The sequence below is a fragment of the Eublepharis macularius genome, chromosome 10 (genome assembly GCF_028583425.1).
Source record: "Eublepharis macularius isolate TG4126 chromosome 10, MPM_Emac_v1.0, whole genome shotgun sequence".
NCBI classification, from domain to species: domain Eukaryota; kingdom Metazoa; phylum Chordata; class Lepidosauria; order Squamata; family Eublepharidae; genus Eublepharis; species Eublepharis macularius.
In genome coordinates, this window is record NC_072799.1 from 50,528,624 (window position 1) to 50,553,481 (window position 24,858).

General features: G+C 41.1%; 1 protein-coding gene across 3 annotated transcripts in view; it reads right to left on the reverse strand.

The window, feature by feature from the left end:
* The window catches only part of ELF2 (E74 like ETS transcription factor 2), a 44,619-nt gene that overhangs the window by 11,810 nt on the left and 7,951 nt on the right, over positions 1-24,858 (reverse strand). For 2 of the 3 annotated variants that reach the window (XM_054989767.1, XM_054989768.1), the window contains exons 2-3: positions 19,606-19,816; positions 18,305-18,470 (exon numbers count right to left, since the gene is read on the reverse strand). In XM_054989767.1, the coding sequence (XP_054845742.1) occupies positions 18,305-18,470; positions 19,606-19,680 (241 nt within the window). In that variant the 5' untranslated portion in view covers positions 19,681-19,816. Of the gene's footprint in view, positions 1-12,067; positions 12,345-18,304; positions 18,471-19,605; positions 19,817-24,858 lie in introns of those variants that run through there. The other variant, XM_054989769.1, reaches the window with a different exon arrangement.

The window sequence follows — 24,858 nt, forward strand, 5'->3', positions numbered from 1 at the left end:
AGTAAAAGCTGGTCCAGCAGAAGGGTGTGGGTGTGTGTGTGCAGGTGCACGCTTACCCCATTTGCCTACTTACCCTGACATGCCTGTTATAAAACATGCATGTCAATATTCAGTGATGTTGGAAATCTCTTGATGCATAAGCGTCCTACATCTTCATAAATGTATCTTAATTGATATTTAAATACACAGACATTTCAAGAGTCAGGCAGTTATTTACTAACAGCTGAATCCAACTATCTTTGTGTGCAAGAATCACATCTTATGCTCCCTTCCCCTCAGAAGCCTTTTCCAAACCTGGATCAGGAAATCTACATGGACTAACAGTCACTTGTGTTAGGGGGGGTTGCAATGTGAATGGGAGGACCACTCATTCTTCTCCGTTTTCTCAGCTCTGCTCACAGAACAAGGAGAAATATTACTATCTAGATTACTAGGGCAAGTTTACAAACTTGCAATACTAAAAGAAGCCTTAACATAAGGACTTAGATACTCTTATTTCTGCAAGAGGATTTTACAAAGAAAATATCAATCAGTTCTAAAAAACAATTAACTATGTTATAAACCAATATTATCAGAAACTAAAAAAATTAAAAGCAATTTCTTTGTTTTGTTTCCCTAACAGAGATTTTTTAAACCAGTAATATGTCACCTATTACATATCACCCAAAGATGAAGGTGTATACACACACATACACAATCTCCAGTTCTTTCCATTTATGGAAATTTACTGAAAGCTAAACCACTCCAGCTGAGCTGTCAGCATCCAAGTCTATCTTTAGAATAAGCAGGGTCACCAATCCCCAGTGCCAGTAAGCTAATGAGGATTCAAGTAGTATTTCTCTGCTGGAACTTCAAAAGAGCTATCTTATTACATCAATATTCTAAATTAAGTAAGTGACAAAGAACCTCTTTTTTAAAAAATAAAAAAGGCTTTTGATCCTAGGACCTGATTCACACATGAAACTATATACAAGCATAGCGGTTTGATATGCCAAGTGTGGGGGTTACTTCATGGGGAAAGCCATTCAAGCAATTCCCTACATGGTGGAATGCATTTTAACCAACCAAGCTACCAGACAGAATAACTAGAAGTGCAAATCAGGCTTTTTCACTGCTGAAAGGCAAAGCTTGCCAAGTGTTAAGAGGTACTATCATCCACAACCAGAAAGCCGTGGCTGAAGAATGACATGGAAGACGGAGATGAGCCAAGGACACAAAGTAGCAATGTCAAATACATGCCATGCCTTACCAAAGACTTGAAGCTGAAAAAATTAATCCCAGCACAGAGGAGCATGGGCCTGAACACTAGTCCTTGCTCTAAAAATGGAATCCTAACATCCATCTCAAGGAATTGTTCTAAGAATAAGAATTATAAAATGCTGGAGAAATGAATAATGAACTCTCCTGCAGAACCCAATTAATGAGCAGGAAATGGACTAGCATAGATCTCTTGAGGGCAGTGCCCTTTAACCCAGACAGCGTTCCATGAGTCTGTACATGCAAGGACAGATGCTATCTACCACCTCTGCTTCTAGTACTTAAAAATGAGAAAGCGCACTGGGCTTAAGTTATGGTTTATCCTCTTACGTACTATTCTAAGACTTTCAGATAGCTGTTAAGTCTCTCTAAGCAGCGACTAGAAATAATTCACTACATGTAAGAGAATGGGCCAGTAAGTAAACAGCAGTCAAGTATAAGAGACGTGGTAAAACTAACCAACCTTGAGGTTAATAACCAGAAAACCCTAATACATACACAAAGCCAGATTTTATTTTGTAAACACAATCAAGAAGAAACAGGTGTACTGGAAATGCTATAAACTGGGGGTCAGTAATCTTCTATAATTAAAATGCCTATGTTAACATTCAGATAAAAAAATCAACAAAATCTATCTGTATTACTGAGAATATGCAACTTAACATTATGGATAAGTGACATGATCATTCAGATTATTCTATTCAGAAATGCCTAAATATCTGCAGTTGAACTATTAACCAGTTATGGCACTCAATTCCCCATCCATAACCCCCAATACATGGGTTAAAAGACTGGTCTTTCACCATGCAAAAAAGGGCAGCATATAGGAATAAATAGCATATAGAGAAAAAGAAGGCAAGAGGAAATTCCCCTGAATATAGAACAGGAATTCAGGAGGAAAAATAATAACACACCTAAGTAGTAACACAAAGCTACTGTAATATAGAATTTGCATAGCAAAATTCAATTTTTGAATGATGATAAATATTAGATTTCCTCCATTGTTCACTAACAAATTCTCCACAAACTAGCAATGTGCTGCATAAACAAGTCAAGGTCTATCCCAAATATATCTGATTTACACATACTTCTATCCCAATGTATATTTTCATGAAGAACTATTTTGACAATGCAGCAACTCAACCTTATACAGAATTGTACTGGGGGACATATCAGTTAAAAGTAAACATATCAAGTGATGGTGGACCTGTTCTGGATCTATACTTTCAGGGTAGAGATACAACCTGAAAACAAAACTCAGAAACATCTACTTCTTCCTGGTTCGTGCTCATTGGCACTACTGGGTCCTTACGATAATTACAACCCTCTCCCCACAGACATACCATCCACAGGAATGTTTCAACTTAAAAAAAAAAAAGCATATTAGCTTTTCGGAAAGATACAAAATAAGTATTTAACAAGTTAAACATGCCGGTCAGCTGAAAACAACTTCAAGGCAAAGTATGTGTATCTGTTGAGGGGGAAAGCAGAGCTTACCCCAACCCCCCCCCCCCCACACACACACACAATTTAACTTTTCAGAACTGCCCCCTGCACTCCCAGTAACCTTGGAAGGAACAAAAAGGCAGGTTCAAATATGAACAAGGGACATCCTGGTTTACAGTTCAGACCCGATTCACATGGAATAAAATCCTCGTGGCTACCATGAAGACTTTGGACCGCATGTGCACTGGGCGTTCTGTGCTTCCCAAGTATGTGCACGCCTGATCTGGACCAGGCATATGACACACATAAGAAGGGGCTTCATCTCCCCCACCCCAAGCCATTTTTCTGATCTCAAACAGGCCCAGGGAACTGCTCTTCTCCCTGTTGGGGAAATTTATAGGTAGCCATTATTACACTTAAGTTTCCAAGCAGGGCAAATAGCAGCTTCTCATGGCCACTTCAATCAGAAAAACAGTGCAGAGGGAGAGGCTGAAGACACTTCTCTACATGTGCCATGAGCCTCAAATGCCCGGTACACACTGATCTAAGGTCTTCATGGTAGTCATAATGACTTTTCAAATATGTAACTTGGCCCCAATTAATTATACTACTCTAGCTCTCCCAAACGAAGTGTGAATTGATGTATTGTCGAAGGCTTTCACGGCCGGAGAACGATGGTTGTTGGGGGTTTTCCGGGCTGTATTGCCGTGGTCTTGGCATTGTAGTTCCTGACGTTTCGCCAGCAGCTGTGGCTGGCATCTTCAGAGGTGCTACACCTCTGAAGATGCCAGCCACAGCTGCTGGCGAAACGTCAGGAACTACAATGCCAAGACCACGGCAATACAGCCCGGAAAACCCCCAACAACCATCGAAGTGTGAATTGTTTGTCAAACACATTGAGAAAACATGGACACACAATCTGAAAGCCACATCTACTTTGACAGTTCATGTAAGAAGTTGACTTCCTGACATCTCCTCAAATGGTTTGTTTTACCAACCTGGCATCTGATTTATTTGCTTTATTTATAGTCCACCTTTCTCACTGAGACTCAAGACAGAGTGTATGTCAATGCAATAAACCAGGTAAGACATAATAAACAACATAATAGGGCTAGGATTACAGAAATGTGAAATAAAGCCTAAAACATTAAAATGCAGTAAAAACCAATGCAGGGAGCAGGATAATACACACAGCAAACAGATAAAATGCACAGTGAATGCAGCAGTATAGTCCACAGTCCTGTTCACTTTGTAAAAGAGCTTTCCTGAACTGTTCAGTTGTAATATAGCCCCGTTTTCTTTATAAAAAGCCCTCCTGAACATTCCTATTTTACATAGTTTGCAAAACAATGGGAGCTTTCCAGACCTCCTCAAGCAGGCTATTCTACCATGAAAGCAAGTATATGAACAGTTGTTGCTCTTGCCCCTTTGCAGAGTGGCACCTAGACGGTCATGCTCAGATCAGCAAAACATAGCTGGAGAGGCGGTCCTGCAGATATGAGGATCTACAGCCATGAAAGGCTTTGAATGTGATAGCCAGTACCATGAATTGAACCCAGAAAGTGAGGGGCAGCAAATAGCTGCAGGATAGGTGTTATATGCATGCTCCACCTAGCTCCTGATAATAACTGAGCTGTGACTTTCTGTACCAACTGGAGTCTCCAAGCTGATTTCAAGGGCACACCAATGTACAGTGTACTGCAATACTCTAGTCTTGATATTACAATGAGTTTTGTACAGAATTTGTTTAAAGCAAGATAAAAATTATTCAAAAGGCAGGAAGCAACTAACGCTGCCTGATGTGACATACAGCCAGGGATCATAACAAAGTGCAAAAATTTGCTTTAACAAGGATAGACTTTTTTTTCAAATTAGTGCACAGTATAACAGAATGCTGTCAAAATTTCAGGTCTGCAATAGACTCAATTTAGTTGCACTCAAATTGTTACAGTATTTCAGTTTAAAATGGGGAAAACTCAATTTCAAAACACTGCTATAAAGTTCAGCGTTGTATGCAATTAATCTGTCAGACAGGCCAATAGCCCCAGAGCGCTTTCCTTCCCTATCACTGCCCTCTAATCAGGCATGAGATCAAGTCCTGGCATGCTTTGTTCCCTGGCACATTTACACGCATTCATAATATTAAAAACACATTAAAAACAAAATATTAAAAACATTAAAAACAAATTGGTTGCTACAGATATCTCAAAGGGTTTTGCATGTTTGTTTGGATGTGGTAGCCATATTTTTTCACTTACCCCAAAATAAGCAGCACTAAGGCTAAAAACCAAGATTTATAGCATCCCAAAACATTCAAGGGCACTAGGAACTTGAAGAGCAAGGGTGAAGATACTGTGTGCTCTGCTAGCAACCAGCTGAAACATAGATATACTGGGCTTGCTTTTCTCCTTCCCACCCCCAATAGCTATCATTTCTCATATCATTATATCACTTTAGAAATTTAAGTAACATTCACAGCCAAATTCCATTCAGCGATACAAACTTGCACAGACACTATCTGAAGACCTTCTTCAGGTTCCCCCTTTGAAAATGAGACAGGCCTCCCAGAGAATAGGCCTTTCAAATGCCACCCATTTTTATTTACTTTATTTATACCCCACCTTTCTCCCAATGAGGATCCAGAGCAGCTCTTCTCTATTTTTCCTCACAACAATCCTGTTAGGTAGGTTAGGATGAGAGTATGTAACTGGCCCAAGGTCATCCAGCAAGCTTCCATGGCAGTGCGGGAATCAAATCTGGGTCGCTCCAAACTTAAGACTGTCACTCCAGCCACTACATGACTCTCTCCAAAGAGATGCTCAACTGATACTGTCTTTGTAATCTTTCATGCACTGGGTGAAATCTGTTGTGCTTGTTCATACTTTTGGTGGTAGATTCTCCACCTCTCCCTTCATCCTTAGTGTTCACCATCAATGCTACGGATTTACTGGTTTAAATACAATCTTCTAGGAATTTTTTTTTAACCACTGATGGTTATATAGATGGATTAATTTTTTTAAATCATGGTGATTATGTTTATTATTCCTATGAGCCACCTTGTATGTCTGATAGAAAAAAGGGCAAACAAAATTTCAATATTGTCCCACCAAGATGGTGGCACAAGGTATCCTATCCTTATTTAGTGGAACTTTGGCATCACACCAGTAACTTTGAAAAAATTAAATACAGCAAAAGCACAACAACAGGCAATACCTCTGACGCCTACAGAATGCGCCAATTACTATGCCACAATTGCCAGGCAACATATGCTGAACACATTACTTGTCCTTTTCTCCTTCTCTCCTTCTTCCAATCATAGCCAATCAAGGTTGCAAAGATTAAAAAAAAGATATTATTCCTTCCATGGCTGTCAGCCATGATGAAATAGTCAAGTGGATACAGCAACAGCCAGCAGGTGACATATTCAAATCCTGCTTCCCAGCAGATGGCACCATTCTCTATTTCCAGTTCTAAAACCTGTCCAAAATCAGTATTTTCTATACAATTCACAACTGACAGAGACTGGTACCTATGTTATGGAAATAACTATTTTGTTCTGGAAGTCCGTCGGGCTTCTTCAAAATATGCAACGAAACATCAGCTGCCTCGCGAGATCATCATCGATTTTTCATCTAAGAGGATCCAAGACACTATCCTATACAACTCATACAATGCGGATCTGGACTTTCTGGGTAATAAAGTTAAGATACTGAAGGACGTCCCATTTTTAGTTCGGAAAAGAAGATTTAAGTATAAAAAGTTTGCAGCTCTTCTGAGGGAACGTGGAATAAAGTATAAATGGCTATTTCCGGAAGGTATCTGGTTTAGTTACAAAGATCAAGCTTACAAAATAACATCAGAAGATCAACTAAGGGATTTTGAGGACAAAAATCAAGAATTTCAGCAAGACACCAAGCAAGAAGAAAAGGATTTGAAGTCTGAAGGGGGGGGGGGACGAGCACTGCGGTTGCAGTTGCTCAGAGAGAACTGCGTCCGAGGCCCAGGGCGGGGAGGAAGACTTAATTTGGATTGTAATCTGTATTTTGCAAGGTCAACCACTCCATCAATATCTTACAAAGTTTTAATTTTTTAATAATGGCAGTATGAAGGGAAAGCATTATTTGTAGTGTAGTGTTGTTATATGTTGCTGTTTTTTTTTTCTTTCCTTCCCCTGCCCCCCTTCTTTCCCTCTGTATTGTTAGTTAATGTAGGTAATAAAAAAATTTAAAAAATTAAAAAAAATAACTATTTTGTTCTTAGTAAAATCTAGACATGGAATAACAAGAGGTTACAATAGTTGAAAATAAAGGTGAAGTCAGAACCACTGAAAGCTAGTGATGTAATGGTTAGTGTCAGACTAGGATCTGGAAGACCCAGGTTCAAATCCCTTCTCCTATATAGAAGCCTGAGGGATGATCTTGGACCAGACACACAATCTCAGCCTAACCTACCTCACAGGGTTGTTGTGAGAATAAAATAGAGGAAAGGGGCACAATGTGAGCTGCTTTGGATCCCCACCAAGGAAAAAAGCAGGGTATACATGAACTAAACAAAATAAATAAATACAAAGAATTCCTGAGTGCTGTGTTACAAAGAAAAAAGTGTCAGAGGAACCTGTGCATAGTATTTATATCATCCAAATCAATGTGGCACAAATACTACATTCATACAACATGGGGAACTGTCCCTGTAAAGACATACAGGATGATGTCTACTCTGACTAAATTCCTCCCACTTCTCCACCCACCTAGGAGACACACAGGATGCAACTCAACCACCAATGCCCATGGGAGGGAGGAGGAAAATCAGCACACTCTTCCCAAGCTGGCCATATGTATTCCTAAGGATAAGGAAACTGATTAGCACAAGGGCCAAAACACAATCCTGTCCATTTCCTAGCCTTTTGGGTAGAGATAAACACTGTGCCCTTAAAAGCCCGTATCTTCCTGTGCCAATACCTTCTAATGCTCAAACCCAGATATTTCAATAGGTAACAAATGGAATTCACAGTGGATTCCCCAAACCATTTTTTCTTCACATGATACGTCTTCCAGCAGTCATGTTCTAATGAAAAAGTACATGAATGGCATTACTGTAGATAGGGTCACCATATGCCTTATTATTTCACATCAAGTCATCAAAGGATGGGACTGTGCAACAAGTCCCTTTTGCAAAATAAAGGGTAAACTGGCTATGGTGTTTTCCAGAGATTCTGGTCAGATTTAAAGATCCCAGGATTTGAGATGGGTGGTGAACAGGGACACTTTACATGTGGAACGCCTTCCCCTCGAGGCTCACCTGGGACCTGCCCAACTCTCTTTTATGTACCACACCAAAACAGTTACTTTTCCTCAGGATTTTACTTAGAGTTGATCTCTAAACTGATTTTACAGTCTGCTTCTAGCCTGACAACTATTTTATGAGACTCATTTTATGCAGCTAAATGTCTTCTGTTGTTTTAATGCTGTGGCTGGGTTTTGTTAAGTTTAAGTATTTTATGATTTTATCACGTTTTATTTTGTAAGCAATTTCAAGCAGATTATCTGGAGAGGTGGCATATACAATTTTGACACAAATAAAAGGTTCAGTTAAGGGTCCCACAAAAAATCTACTGCCAAAATATCACCTTAAAGCACCAAGTATCACCACAGTCATATTAATTTTAATGGAAACTATTTCCCAAAGTACACTTAAAAGTCCAACCCCAAAACCTGTTTCCTCAGTCAAAATGAATTCAAAACTATTTTCCAGGAAATATGCTTCAACTATCATCTTTAAACTATAGCCGAAGAACTGTCAATTAAGTATATGATTCTTGACACAAATTTACTGTATGAATTCTGAGGAGGCAAACATGTAAGTAAAACTGAAATCCAGTAACCCAACAACAACCAACTTCTGTTCTACTACATAATGGGTCCACTTTGAAGTTACAGGTTTGAGAAAATGAAAAAAATTCTAATGCATTATAAGGTCCCCCCTCCAAAAGCAATATATGAAAACTTACATACTTTTTTCAATTACTGTGAAGAGCACTACAATAATATTCATTCAGAATACACAAGAATACAGATGCTTAAAAAGCAAACACAACACATCAAAAAGTAACACATCCCCCCAAAACAGGTTAATATACAAGTAAGTTTTAGTGCTCTGAAGCCAAATATTTGCCTGTTCATTCCAAATCAATACATGAAATTCAGCTTCACTCCCCTCCCCCGTCTTTCATCCTCCCTCCCTCAATTTTGCCTATCTCCCTCTATTACCTTCCCTCTTTCCCTACCTCTCAATAGTCTACTCTGATCATTACATTTCTCATAGCCTACTTTCCCAATCCCTCCTTATAGCTGCCTGTGCATTTAGGCCCTATGGTAATCATCCAGCTAAAGAGAACTTTTACTTCCCTCGTTCTATATTTAACCACTCCTCTAAGAAGTTAGATCATTTGTAAACATTCCAAGACCTCATCATAGTAGCTCAGCCAAAGGACAGAGGCTGACTGGCAAGTATGCAATAGCAGGCTTTAAACTCATTGTGAAGTAAATATTCCTTACATTAATAAAGCAAGAATGTTACATGCAAGTGTAACTGGTGCCTAAATTGAGGAAGGGGGTAGGTGTATAGATGGTTATTTAAATTTTTCAATTTCAAGTTCATGATAAAAACAAAATCACCACCAACAAAATTAATTTCTATGACTGCAGACCCCTTGTAATGATATAGAAAAATTACTTCACATATCTTCTCCCTCCTTCCCCAGATGATCTACATTAGACATTGAGAATTCCTATGTATAATGTAGATATAGACAACATATTTTCAATGATGTTTATTGTTTAAATGTGAATTATATGAATGCGGTAACACTGGGCGTTTAATGATACTACATTACTAAAGAGTTCTGTTTTCAATGTTATTTATAACCTGATATCCAAATACTGTGACGATATTAAGAGTGTTTCTGTCCAAATATACTTTTGTCTAACACAGAATTTAATTGTTATTGTTGTATATCTCCAATGGCAAAGAAACAAGCACTAAGTTAGCATAGGATGGAGCAGTATGCAACTCTCTCTCTCTCAATCAATTACTGGGTGTATTTGCAATTTTTAATGCATAAAATAAAAACATTTATACTTTTAAATTCTATAATTATGCCAAATTGTACAATTTTATATGCTAAGTTATAAATAGTGGGTTTTATGTTGTTAAATCAATAGAATAATTTTATATTTAATAGGAAAATAAGTATTGTATATATTTCAATTTGTTCCAAAATTTGTCTCCACCTCCAGCTTCAAAATTTCCAGACACGTTACATTTCTAGATGCCCTACAGCATCTGAGCCTGGATCTTTAAAAGAGCAAATGGTCCTCTGTGGCTTAAAGATGAAGGAAATTAGCATCAAGGATTATTATGCTTGTTCTCCCAGTACAATTCTATTCCTTCCAGGAGAATCCTGTGCATTGCACAGGCGAACAGGAGAGAATCTTAAGGGAATATACTTCCTCTAGGCTCCATTTCCTTCTCCTGTTTATGTTAAGTGTAAAAGATACAAGTTTGCAATATAATAATGCAAATACAGTGAAAATCTTCTCTAGTTATAAATATGACTGGCTTTCCTAGAAAAGTAGATTTGTTCCATTAATTCTGCCACTGATTGATCAGGTTTAGATCAAAAAAGAGATCTAAAACAGACTAACAGCACTGACCTACAATGAGGTTTAAAGACATTAAGATTTCAAAATCTGGTCCAAAAGATGCCCACACGCCATCAATCAATACGTACAAAGGGATAACTGATCCATGAGAGAGTTGCTCAAATGAAAAGCCTTCTGATGAAAGCAAGATACACAAATATGAAGAGGTCAGGAAAATCCTGCACCTCACCAAGGAGGCAGTGCATCCATGGAATTCTGCAGTTCTACACCTCAAGAATTGTAGTTCTTTCCCACTTGAAATATTAAGTAATATAGACAAGAAAGGTGTATCACAACATCAGTGGAAGACCATGATCTTCAAACAAGCAAATCTCACTAGTATCTTAACATGACATTCTAACTGAAGCACATTTTGTATCTGAGATTTTACACAGTGACTTTATAACCGGAAAAGACTAATTTTTATTATCTGAAGTTTAATATAAAAAATATAACGGCTATGTGTAGCATTGGTAAATGTCCAAGGATAACTGGCTGTATCTGCAGAAACATTTTCAGGGATAACACGTGTTTAAGGGGCTTCAACGAAAACCAGCAAGGATAGCAGAACAGTCTTGCCCACTTAATAATATACATACGCAACAAACGAGTAAAAAAGGCAAACATTTCGGGAGTCTCCACATCAAGGCAGAGACACCATAGGGAGGTCACGGCTCTTCTGGACGAGCTCTGAGGGCTATCGAGCCCTACGTGTGTGTGTCCCCCACCCCGCCCCGCCGCCCCGAGCGCTCCAGCTCCGCCCTCGCTTCCGTATTTACAATCCTTCCTCTTCCCTCCAATTCCGTGCTTGCATTGTCAGCGCCACAGGGAGCTGCCAGTCACCTCAGCCGCATCCGGATAGGCCTGACGAGCCCTGGCCCCGCCCAATGAAGACCGCAGCATTCCAATTTCGAACACGCGTGACAGTTGATTGGTCGGCGGGGCCCGTCACTCCTCCTCCCCCCACCCCGCGCACAGGGGCTCCTGAGGGAGCTCCGAGCTTCCGCTATGGGGGAAGGGGGAAGCCAAATACCCTTGCTATATACGGCTGGCTCCGGAGTGGCCCCCGGGCCCAGTACCGAAAGCAGCCCCCACCCTTCCTCTCACAGACCCCCGGGCAGCTCTTGCGCCCTCTCAAGCACAGAACAAAGTTTAGAGGGCGACAAACGCCTCCAAGAGGAGGGGGGACCTTGAGCCCATTGTGGCCCGCCCGAGGGAGGGGGCGCCTCAGACTGGTTCGAGGAAAAGCCCCCTTGCCCGGAGGCTGCCGAGGGTCGCCGCCTTCGCCACACGCGCCTGACGCGGCGCGGCGTGGCTGCCGGGAGGGCAGGCGCAACAATCGCCACACGCTTCCTGGTTCAGGCTCCGACAGGAGGCGGCGGCGGCGGCAGCAACACACGCACGCTTCTGCGCCCGCCCGCAACGCGCAAACACTCCGCGCTCGGCGCCTGCAGCCTGGCCAGGTTGCTACAACGCGCACCACACGCGCCGAAGCGATCACTTCCTGGATTCCCCTCCCTCCCTGCCTGCAGGACTCCAGCCAGCGCCAGTGCCACCCCAGGAAGAGTCGAGGGCAGCGTGCGCAGCCCCAGCCCCTCTCGCTCTTCCCGGCGGCACCCCAGCCGCCTTCTCGTCCCCACCGGCCGTTTCCCGTCGCCGCTTACCGGCACGGATGAGCAGGTCGAGCTGATTCGCGGGCCCCTCATGCAGGGAAGTCGCCATGTTTATGCCGCTGGAGCGAGCAGCAGCGGCGGCGGCTTCGCATTGACCCGCAGGGGCTCCCCGCGCTCGGCCGCGCGCCCGCGCGAGCCCGCTCCTCGGCGTGCGCGTCCGCGCACGCACAGAGCGCGCCACGAACCGCGAAGAAACGCCTCCTGCTCGCCCCTCGGGCTGCACGGTTCGTTCCCGCGCACGGCCAGCCAGCGACGACGCAAAGCTGCGCACAGCCTCTCCGCCCGCAGCGGCGCTTCCTCCTCCTCCTCCCCCCCCGCCGCGATCCTTCCGCCGCTCGCCTCGTAGACAGGAAGTGCCGGGCGGGCGCTCCTCCTCGCCCTCCCTCCTCCCCGTCTAAGGCCGCGGGGCTGGAAAAAGAGCTTGCCTCTCCCGCAGGCGTCTCGTCGAGTCCCGGCCGAGAAAAAAGCAAGGGCCGCTCGCTTCGTGCCCGCAAGAAGGCGAGTGAGGAACAGGATGCCGAAGAAAGGCGGCAGGAGCTGGAAGGGGCCTCCTCGCAGGCGCCGGCGCTTTCCGATGTTCTTACGGACCGATGAGCTCTTCTCCAGCTGAACATCCCGCTCCTCCTCAAGCGTCTCTCACCGCGCAGAGCCAAAGCCCTTCGTCGTCCCCGGAAAGGGCAATCTTCCCCTAAACGGGGTCGAACAGTTCCTTGGCTGACGCGCTGTGGATTTCTGGAATCGACGGGCAGACGTGCGACCCACTAACGGTTCTCCTATAATAAGTCCTGTTATTTAAACGACGACTGTCCGTAACCCGGTCGTAGGACGTGGACGATACACTAGATGCGACACACAAACATAGCACGTGGCAGTGCTTCCTTGAAACTCCCACGCCAAGGACTGATTTACACATCAAGACTCGGAGATCGTAAAATGGCATGCGCCACATCAGCATATAGGTGGCAGATCCCGTTTTGGAATGTTCCCCGCGTTAAGAACACCCTGCAAATTGCAAAGGAAGTCGGAACCTTTCTTGTTCCTGGCACTACTTTTCTATTCGTATAGCGTTGGTGTGAAGAACATTCAAAACTGAAATCCACTAGTTGCAGTGGTGCAGTCGACTCTTTCGCTTCAGTGTTCTACCACATCATTCTGCAAGTGTAAATCAGCACCCAGAGGAGAGCAGAATTAGAGGTCATACTCAATGTTATTTTTATAGCACCGCAAATTTGTTACTTTGTTTAGAACATGCCTGTTACTGTTAAGTCATTTACAGAAGAAAATGCATACTTTATTTATTTAAAAAATTTAACCCAGCCTTTCCTCTGGGTTTATATTTTTAGTTCGACACTTCCGTTATACTAAACTACTAAAGTGTTCCATAGGAGTTCCATTAATCACAAGATACATGCCATGTTGCATCAAGCCAAGGTCCATCTGATCCAGCATTACATCATACGCCTTTGTAAATTTGCACACTATATGAAGTCTATTATCACTAACAAGCATTCGTATAACTATCCCCCAGGAATTTGTACAAATTAATCAAAACCTCTATGTCAGCATCAAGTAGTATCAGACAACAAGTGTAGGCTGCAACCCTAAGCATACTTACTTAAAAACAAATCCCACTGAATTTAGTGGTTCTTACTTCATAAACATGCAGAGACTACAGCAGTTTTCAGCACTGCTGCTCAGTTCCACTTATCTACATACTTAGTAAGCATGTATGCCTACCCACACAAACTAGTGTAGATCAAGGAATCTGCACAACAGGCCCACAGTTAAACAAACCGAAGGAAAATTCCAGGTCTGCAGAAAAATAAAAATACCAAAAAAAGTTAAAACAGAAAACATGATACTGCACACATGTACCCCTGGATGGCAGAGGCAGGGGGAACAGTAGCTGAACGCAAGACACACTGCTTCTGCAGCTGAACTGGGTCTGAGCTGGACTGAAGAGGTGTAAGAAAGGACACCCACGCCTGATTCAATATCTCTGTTGCCCAGCTCAGGTCCAAGATGCCTGCTTCCGTAGCCCACCTCACCTTCTATATGGCTGCAAGAGGGTTGAATAACTACCACAGGAGCTGTGGGGCAGAAGTGGTTGCTAAGGATAGGAAAGTGAAAGTTGAGAGGGCAAGGAATGTAGGGGTATCTGGAAGCAGCTACAAATAAAAGGGAAAGGAAGGATTGATGGGGCTGAAACAAAGCAGAGAGTTGGAGCCTGCAGGCAAGCACAACCAAAGGTATTGAGGGCTGGCAAGGGGAAAAGAAAGTGGGAACTGGAGCAAAAACAGCAAAAGTTGGGCATTGAAAAAAAGTGGCAGAAAGGGTGAAGAGGAAAGGATGTCTTTTTCCCTCCTGCCCCCATGAATCCTCACAGTCCCCATTTGTCATAGCTAAACATACACAATGCAATGCCCATAAATACCATTTATACACAAAGTGACATCCAATTAGTGCAGCAGCTCTTGTTTAATCTGATTTATGCACTACAAAAACAAACATGCTTTCTAGGTCTTACAAGAAGCACAAGACCCCATTAGAATCTGAATGCTTGCAACATATGTACCATACTGAAGGTCCAACAGCACTCCTCAGTTATGTCAAGGTTTTAAATATACTATTCTGTGGAACATGTACAGAAAATGAAATTGATACTTCAAAAAGCAGACAAAATCTGCTTATGGCTTTCTCCTTTATTACATTTTACTTAGCATTAAAATCAGCTAGGTAAATATAGGATTTACTACGGCAGTATCAAGACAGCCTTCCAAACTAAAAATCATTACTAATGAATATATGCAAGAGTTTGCATACACAGGCTTGGCTGTAGCAGAAAATTTGACAGAATGGATGGAATAATTTTTGACAATTTTCCCTTCAGGGTTGTTCCTGGGACTCCCCTGCCCCCACAGGCAGCAACTCAGGGGGCATTTTGGGATGCCAGCTGGAGGGGAAGTCACTCTACTGATGAAAATCCTTCAGTCAGCAGAAGCTTTCTGCTGCATCTGTTTTACAACAGGGCTTCCTACACACATCCCCGAGTCAAAAGCATCTTACAATTGCATGTGTTGCTTCGGAGATAGCTGTTTTAGCGATTAAAGCAATCACTGTATTTAGAAATTATTAAGACTTACTTTGTAAACCTACTTCAGATTATCTAAAGCAGTCCTTTTTTACTGCAGCTATCTAGATTTTGCACAAAATACTAATAATTTCTCAATATTTCAGTCTAAAATATATTTAGTTATTAGCCCTGGATCCAAACAGGGCACTCTAAGGGGGGGGGGGGGCTTGTGTGCTTTCGCACACACAATCACACACACTGCATCCAGTGCTATTTCTGGAGGTCCCCTAAATTCTGGGGACAGCATTTCAAGGGGGTCAGTAGGCTGCCAGAGGGGATGGTAAGGAAAGTTCCATTTTGTCAGTGGAGCTCAACTTGCAGTTCTTTGGACCTAGCCCATTTTTTTTCACTCTGTTTTTAAAAAAATGAGTAATAAGGTCTGCTATTGGTCCATTAATCTTGCCCATGTCAAACAAAAATCTTATTAATACTATAAATCAGCTTTAATTGCCAAGAAAGAAAATGGGAATGGAGCTGGGTACATTTAGAAATTCAGTATTTCCAAAATAAAAGGTAAAGCACATGTTCCATGACAATATAACAAACCAGTTGTCTACAGATTAATGCTACAGATTATTCAATCAGTATCTTCACAGAACACATGGCAAATTAATCTTCCCACTGTTCCTTTAATACATATTAAAGATTTGAAATTATATTTAATATTCACTATTACAACAGTTCATTTACAAAGATGTAAAAATGTCTGTATACCCTAAAAGGAAGATGAAAATCCAAAGAAAGACATTTAAAATTTGTGATTTTGAAATTGACAAAATAGTAAATGAAGATTTGGAGTGGGTTTAAATAATTTGTAGTGATCTGATATAATCTGAAAAAGAAAGAAAACTTGCTTCAGAATATACATTAACACTTTTTATTGAAGGGGCTAAAGGGTTTTCTATATCTTTATAACCCACCCTTATTTATAACTCCATTGTTCAACATCTACATATAAAAATACAAAAAAGTTATACATACCACACTGTTCTCTGCCTCAGGTTTTTTTTCTACTGTGACATAATCATGATGGATCTTCTGTTTAGTTCTGTTTTTCATGTACATCTTCTACCTCTCTGTGGCAATAATATTTTAAAATTAAAAGACTTTGCTTGTGCCACAGGGAGGATTTCTGATGTGAAGTCAAGAACAGGAAAATGTCAAATATCGAAAAATTATCAGCTTATCTAAAAAGAAAACATTCTCACATGATCTCACTGTTTTGGAAGAAAAATCAAGTTATCGCCCATTCTGGAAAACTCAAAGCACACGCAGAGGTACATTTCACTTGAAGACAAATGATAGCTCCTCCATTAATCTTATTTTCTTAAGTAAGAGACAATCTTTTGTGTTGCCTTGGGGAAGAAGGTATGGTCTTAACCCCCTCCCTTTTTTACAACTATTTGTACAGCAAGTTCAATGAGCGCAATTTTATAAGTATGTATGTAAATATCCCTTTCATGATACACTTTACCAGGACAAAAATACAATGTCTTTTGCCATGAACTAGAGCCCTCTTCAGTTCCAAAAAGAAAAGTGTTAACTCTTTAAGGGACCACAAGACACCTGTTTACTTTTGCTGCAACAGACTATCATTACCTATCCTTGTGGAATTTTTCCTTGAAAATTAAGAAAGCCCCCAAAAGTCCACCTAAAAAGCTATTCTTGACATGACAACAGCTGCATGTACAAAAACTATGTGAGAGGGGCTGTAGTAATGAAGAGAATTCAATGAAATTGAGTGAAAAAGCTGGATGGATCCAGCCCACACGTACTTAATTTATAGTCCACCTTTCTCACTGAGACTCAAGGTGGATTAGTACAGTCAATGTCAAAAACATTTCCATAAACAATGCCATAGGGTAACTAAATACAAGTTCACTAAGACATAGCATTAGCAAAAATCCAATACAACATACTGGAGTAATGAGTCTGGTTCCTAACTCATCAGCGGATCATCTGAGATCCCCTCCCAACAATACAGCCCTCCTACCTTACTTCTTTTCATTTGAAAATCAGATTGCCCAAAGTATTTTTGATATTCCCTTCTGATTCAGAAGCAACTTGTCACATAGTAAAGGAGATACTGCCTGCAAACCCCAAAGCCCCTTTGGGTGTGCCTTTCTTTGAATCCTAGCAGAACTCTACTTCAAGGAATTGATGACACCACTGACTCTTTAAGATGGTAACATTTTAAGTGCTTTACAGTGCAATCCTAAGAAGGGCACAATCCTGTCTTAGCCCATTGATTTCAATTAGTTTAGACTGGAGTAACTCTTCTTAGGACTACACTATTAAATATATAGTTATTTTTTGGAGTGAACTGTAAAGTTTAATTGCATGGTTCTCATAATCCTGCCTAAATGACAAAGTATAATCCACGAGCTAAAATGTTAGCACCTCAGAGGTATCAAACAAACATGGCTTTTCAATTACAAGCCGAAGACGGTTCTCATGTACCTAGAGGATCTTTCACTTTTTCCTCCCTGCCTCATCCCTTCCTCCCTCCCTATTTCATGCCTGGGGAGTTGTTTTCTTAATGGCATGTTGCACAATGGGGGAGAGAGGTAGCTTCCTTATGAAATTGTACATTACTTCTTAATATTCTTAATATTAAAAGGAATGACCATATTTAATATTTCCATCCAGTTTTAGAATCAGAACTATTCCCTAATATAAGCACACAACAGAATAGTTTGAAAAATTAACAACTTTAAAAACCATCAACACTGTGAAAAATCCAAGCTTAAACAAAATACCAATTTAACAAGCACTGTTAGCTGGTTAACTGTGTTTTTTATTGTCAGAAGGAAAACCACAGTAATCTCACACCCCAAGAGGCAAACCATCTGCTGGCTTTAAATATTAGCTGAAAGGAAAATCAAGTTTCCTCCATCTAGAGCTGGAATATTTGTGCAGTGTACAGAGTGGCTGGATTTTAAAGTTCCCTGGTACTGAAGTTCCCCCCCTTACTATTAGCCAGTCCTATTACATGAGGAGGAAGAGAAAGGCAGCATATTTGAAAATGAAATTCAAACTTTAGTAAAGCACACCAGTTGATTAAAGTTTGAAGGACCATAACAAAAAAAATCTACCTGTTTTTACAGTTTCAGTTTCAATTTCTTGTTCTTCTGCAACATCTTGTAACAGATAAGTTTCATCATCATATACAAAGATCTGGGCAGCATATCCTTGTTCTACTCTGGCACTTGGCACCGGCTCAACAATCACTGCTGGATAGTCAGACACTGGGACATTTTCCTGTAAAGGTGAGACAGCATTTTAGAAGTTCGCCATCAAAATTACATCCCTCTATGTTTCCCCTTAGTAGCTTTAAAATAAATCTGTGTGTACAACCACTAAAACAGGTGGCAAACATCATCAGTCCTAAGGCCATATAAGAAATGCATCACAGCACTGCTAATATGCAGACTTCACTGCATGTAATTAACAAGTGACATGTCATTTTCATGAAGCTGACAAATTCCAAATAATGTTGCAGAAATAATAAGAATGGAAATAATTAAGGCAAAAATGCAGCCAAAATTAATCACTTCCAAATTCAATTTCCAGACAAGTCCGATCTCATCAAATCTTGGCAACTAAACAGGGTCAGTTTTGGTTAATAATTGGAGGAGAAACCTCCAAGGAAGAACAGGGTTGATATGCAGAGGCAGGCAATGGCAAACCACCTGTTAGTCTCTTGCCTTAAAAATCCCAGCAGGGGGCACTATGAGTCAGCAATGACTTGACAGCATTTTTACGACCACCAAATTCAATTTCAGTGTGATTTCAATGGGACAGTTAAGCATTAGCCTAAAATATGGGATTTTGATCACAGCCAACTGCCATGTCATTTGGGTTTTTCTAAATATTTAACAAATATTTGCCATTTTCTTGGAGCAAGAGAGCTAGATTGTTCTTTTTCAAAATGATACTTAAGATGTGGCATAGAAGCCCATGAAGAATTTCTGCTGACAGACCAGAGGATGATTTTTACCAATTCATTCCCCATGCTATTTCTGGGGGTCCCTTGTCTCCCAGTAGGAGCATTTGGGGGGTGTTTTGGACGACAACAGGAAGAGGGAAGTAAAGAAATCACACTACTAATAGAAATCCTTTCTGTTAGCAGAAATTTCTGCTTGAACCAACCCATAGTTTAAATTGCCCAGGCCAGGCATGTTGTACATTTTATAAGGGAAAGAACATGAAGATCACCAACCACACTGTACATATTTTTCTCATCAAACCTGTACAGCATCAGACATTATCATTCCTTCCACTGCAAAGCGTACAAGTCTTCACTAAAGAATCTCCTGTACAACATGTACCTCCACTATCCATAACCAACATTCACAAAGACCTCATGAAAACAGGCAATTTAACATTTCCTGACCTCGCCTTGAATTTGCACTCCATTGCAGTCAAACTCCAGACCTGAACCTCCACTGTCAACTACTGCTGATGTCATGGTGCATTCCCTGGAACAATTACAATGATTGTGGCAAAGTAGCCAAATCTTCCCAATGATGGCAACGCTGAAAGCTTAGTTTGTAAACCAAGAACGTTTCCAACATTCAGCTTCTCTGCTACTGCTATTAGAAACCCTGAAAAAGAGTAAGTGAACAGTGATTTAAAATACGGATTTTCTATATAATAGTGTACAATATTAATGGTTTCATAATACTTTAAAAGTGTGCACATCTATACATCAAAACAGGGTATCAATAAGACTAAAACAAACAAGACTAAAACAAACATTTTTAATACTCTCATCAGAATTACTGTTTCGCCATCACATGATAGCTACAGATGTATGCTTCGTATCTGGAGAACCCATTCCATCCATATACATTATATGTACAATTATTTTTAGTTCAAATTGTTGTATGCTCATCTTTTCACATAAACAATATTGTTCATCAATGTTTCATACAAGTTAATACTCTAATAATATCAGAAAACTTTGTAGAAATACTCTGGTATTAAAGAACAACAGTAAGAATGGTAGTTAAAAGAACTAGAATACCAAATTAGTATCTGGTGCTCTAAAGAACTCAAGTGTTCTGATATCGAATGCTTAGCTAAACCAGCCAAACTCTGCTTCAGTACAACAGTGACCTGGCCTAATTTAAGAGTAGGTAACCCATCATGTAAGCTAAAACCTTCTATTTTTGAAAAAAATGAGTACTTCTGAGCACATGCAGAGAGGGTTTCCACATCCACAATACACTGTTAACTCTCAAGACTACGGAACAATGTTTTCAATAGACAGTATGTTTGAATTCCAGGTAGACATGCCCATCTACAATACCGTTTTTCCTTGCCTTCTGAAAAGAGATAAGCAAAAGAAAGATAAATATCACATTTCTACTATTCTAATCAAACACTATTCCAGAGTAAAATAGCAAAGAGTCCAGTAGCACCTTTAAGACTAACCAGCTTTATTGTAGCATAAGCTTTCAAGAGCCACAGCTCTTACCTAGATTACATTTGCTGCAAATGTTTAATACATTAAAATATGACTATGAAGTTCACCACAATACAACTGCTTTTGCACCGCTAATAGACATTTAAACTACAAAAGGGAAGACAACCCATTTTAAAGGCCACAGCCTACTACATTCTTGCCTACTACCAGGACAAGAAACATAAACCTGAAGTCTGTTGGGGTCCTTCCCTCTGGTTGCTTGCCGCTAACCAAATGATGAAAACTCGAAAGATAACAACAATCAATAAGGCATCTGGAATATATTGCTTGTTTCAGCAGAACTCCATGTATGGCTAACTTACTGGAGAACAGTCCTGTTTCCTAGGACACTGATATATAGCAAGAACTCACTGCCTGTAACAGTCCTGCCCTGTTCTTGCTGGAACCTCACATGAGGTTATTACTTGTAGGAAGCACATACATAAATGGGGGATAGGCACAGAAACCACAAGAAAACGGCGCAATCAAATTAAAAGAGAGTGGGTCTACAAGCATTTCTTCAGTACTTTGATACAACCCTAGAACATAGTACCAAAGAAAAGGAAAAAAGCTCTATCCCCCTCTAGAACAGTGTTTGTAGCAGCTTCTCTCCCCCGCCTGGCAGCAGCCTGATCCTGGATGTTTCAGGCCCAATCCTAGCTGTTTTGGGGCCCAAACTGGGCCAAAACAGACCTGAAACAGCCAGGATCGGGCCCGATACGGTCTGGATCAAGCTGCTGCCAAGTGGGGGAGTGCTCCCCTGCTCGGCAGCGGCCTATTCCAAGCCATTACCCCACCCTACTGCAGCGGGGAGCAGGCTCACCTTAAACCATTTGCTCCAGGGGAACTGATCTCTGTCTGGAGATCAGGGGGACGGGGCCACCACACACGAGAGGTGCCAGTACACCATTCCGGAGCGTTCTGACAGAAAAAAAGCCCTGCCACCATCAATGGCATTTATTTGCTGAATCAAAGAACTAACTACTGCCCAACTGTCAATTTTTGGCAGTGAATACTACCCTAGCAATACCCTTGAATATTTGTAACTGAAAACCATTTAGGGCAGGGTAGATTGATTTAACTCAAGGAGATTTAAATAAGCAATTTAAATAATTTTTAAAAGCCAATTTAAATAAAACTTTTACTATTTAGAAACTTACAAATGAAACTGCATACTAATTGGTGACTATTGATTTAAAACTGAAGAGAGTCTTCCTACAATGGGAGAAGATCTCACTTAAGTTTATTAAATATTTAAGTTGCTGTTATCTGTTTTGGAAAATATGATACATTGCTTTTGGAGGATAACGTCTATGACCTCAAATAGAGTCTCTTTTTACCTGCAACCATGAAGGAACTAGAAAAGATTCTTAAAGATAAGGATGTGTCACTGGGGACCAAGATCAAGAAGATAATTCACACTATGGTATTCCCCATTACAGTGAAGAAAGCTGACAAGAAGAAAACTGATTCATTTGAAATGTGGTGCTGGAGGAGAGTTCTATGAATGGCCAAAAAGACAAATCAGTGGATTCTAGATCAAATCAAGCCTGAATTCTCGACAGAAGCTAAAATGACAAAACTGAGGCTATCGTTCTTTGGTCACAACATAAGAGTCAGTAGAAAAGAGAATAATGCTAGGAAAGATGGGAGGCAGCAGGAAAAGTGGAAGGCCCAAATGAGATGGCTGGGCTCAGTAAAAGAAGCCACGTCGTTTCATTCATGGGGTCACCGTAAATTAGAAGTGACTTGATGGCATGTAACACACACATGATAGGGTTTTTTAGACAATCAACACTAGATGGTATTTTTTTTTTCCTATGGTTCCTTCTTGTTTTAATCTACTTTTTAAAAAACTGTCTTGCCCTATCCCAGCCTACCCCAAAAAAGTAAACAATCTCAAGGAGAAGCAAAGGCTGGTGGCTGGTTTTAGTATTAACCTATAAAGCCCTATGTGAACTGGGACCAGCGTATCTGCGAGCCCGCCTCTCCCTATATGAGTCCCAGAGGACACTTCGATCCAGTGACAAACAGCTGTTAATGGTCCCTGGTCCCAGGGAAGCCCACCTAGCGTCAACCAGGGCCGGGGCCTTTTCAGTCCAGGCTCCAACCTGGTGGAACACTCTGTCTAAAGAGACTAGGGCCCGGCCGGATTTGTTATCCTTCCGCCGGGCCTGCAAGACAGAAATGTTTCACCGGGCATATGGTTGACGCTGGTTGGGCCTCCCCACCGGCCAACTAGAGGAAAACATACCCCCCCCTACCCACCCAGCCTGTTAAATACTTTGGAGATGGTTGGGTGGTGGTTATTGGAGAAGTCTGCTGCTGTGTGTTTTAAATATTTATGTGGTTTTATTGGTTTTAAAGTTATATGTATTTTAAATTAGTATATCGATTGTAATTTGCCCTGAGCCTGCTGATGCAAGGAGGGTGGAATATAAATTGAATTAAATAAATAAATAATAGTTAATAATCAGGTCATCCTCATGAGATGGAAAGTAATTCTCCATGTTGTCTGTCTGCTAGGTACTCATTAATATTTATATTTTTTTTATATACAGAGAGAGCCAGTGTGGTGTAATGGTTATGATGTTAGACTAAGATCTAGGAAAGCCAGGTTTGACTCCCTACTCTGCTATGGTGATCTTGTGCTAGTCACACAACCTATCTCACAGGGCTGTTGTGAGGATAAAATTGAGATAAGACCAATGTAAGCCACTTGGAGTTCTCACTGGGGAGACAGGCAGGGTATAAATAAGTAAATAAATTATAATTTAGAGTTGTGAGCCAGTTGCACTGATCCTATATGGATCAATGAAAGACACCAGGTGTGACTTTCCAGTACCTGGTCCCACTTACCATACAATAATATCGGTGAAGGAACTATTGCACCATATTACAATTGACGGAGCTGTTTTCTTTACAAAGAATAACAGCCTTTCATTAAAAGATCATAAATTCAGTTTTGTATATTTGTACTAAATCCCAATTTGATTTTAAACTAGGCAAGCTTTTTAAGAAGAGTTTATTATAGCTGAAATTTATTTAAAGATTAAAAATCCAACTTTTAAAAACTACTGATTTTTACTCACTATTGTTGGGGGTAAAGATTTTTTTTCATCCCTATAGGTCTATCAATACATCTGCTTCTCAACATGGCCCCATCTGTGGATACTAAAACCCAAAGGATGGAGCCATAAGCAGATGAAACAGATCATTCTGTAAAACTAAGAAAAGCCCCAGATTTGTAAACAAAGCTGAAATCTTTTTTTAAAATGTCAGTTAACCCCCACCCCAATAATAGCAGTGCCTGTACCTTTAAGAAACAAATGTCCTCAGATCTCAGTGACTACTGTGGCGGTTCCTAGGCAACCACAACAATATTGTCAACTTGCAGATTTCAGTTTCTGTAAGTAAAAGGCAGGGGAGGGGGAGCCTTTTTCCCTAGGGCTATTTTGGCCTCACAGTCCACCTCTGCCCCCCTCCCTCCTGTCCTGGAAGGAGAACTTACCATGGGTCATGCCCAGCTACCATTCAATTTGCTCATCTCATGCAGGTGCAGCAGCAGCTACAACTTGATACCACACAACTTGCCTGGCTCAACAGCAGTCTCCACAGAACATGCACAACTTGGCTGGCCCAAGCAATGGCCACTACACAACTCACGGAGTGATTTGCTACCATACAACTTTTGCAACTTGGGACAATCTTTTCCCAAGGAGTGGTTGCCTGAGTCACAGAAAGCTGAGAGCCAGTATGATGTAGTGTTTAGAGTGGCAGACTAGGATTTGGGAGGCCCAGATTCAAATCCTCTCTCTGACGTTGAAGCTTCCTGGGTGACCTTGGGCCAGTCACACACTCTCAGCCTAATCTACCTTTCACAGTTGTTGCAAGGATAAAATGGAGGAAAAGAGAATGATATAAGGTGCTTTGGACCCCCAATGGGGAGAAAGGTGGGGTAAGAAGTAAATAATAAATAAAGCTGAAGACATGGGGGCGGGGATAAAAGGGTGGTTGTGAGCAGGAAAAAGAAGGAATCAGGGAAAGGGGGGAGCATATGGGGACTGTCAAGAGGAAGGAAAGAGGAAATAGTGTGGGGAAAGGGATACAGGAGGAAATGAACTGACTCCCACAGGTTCCTTGCAGGTTCCCCACTCATTCAATTATAAGTCTAGTAAT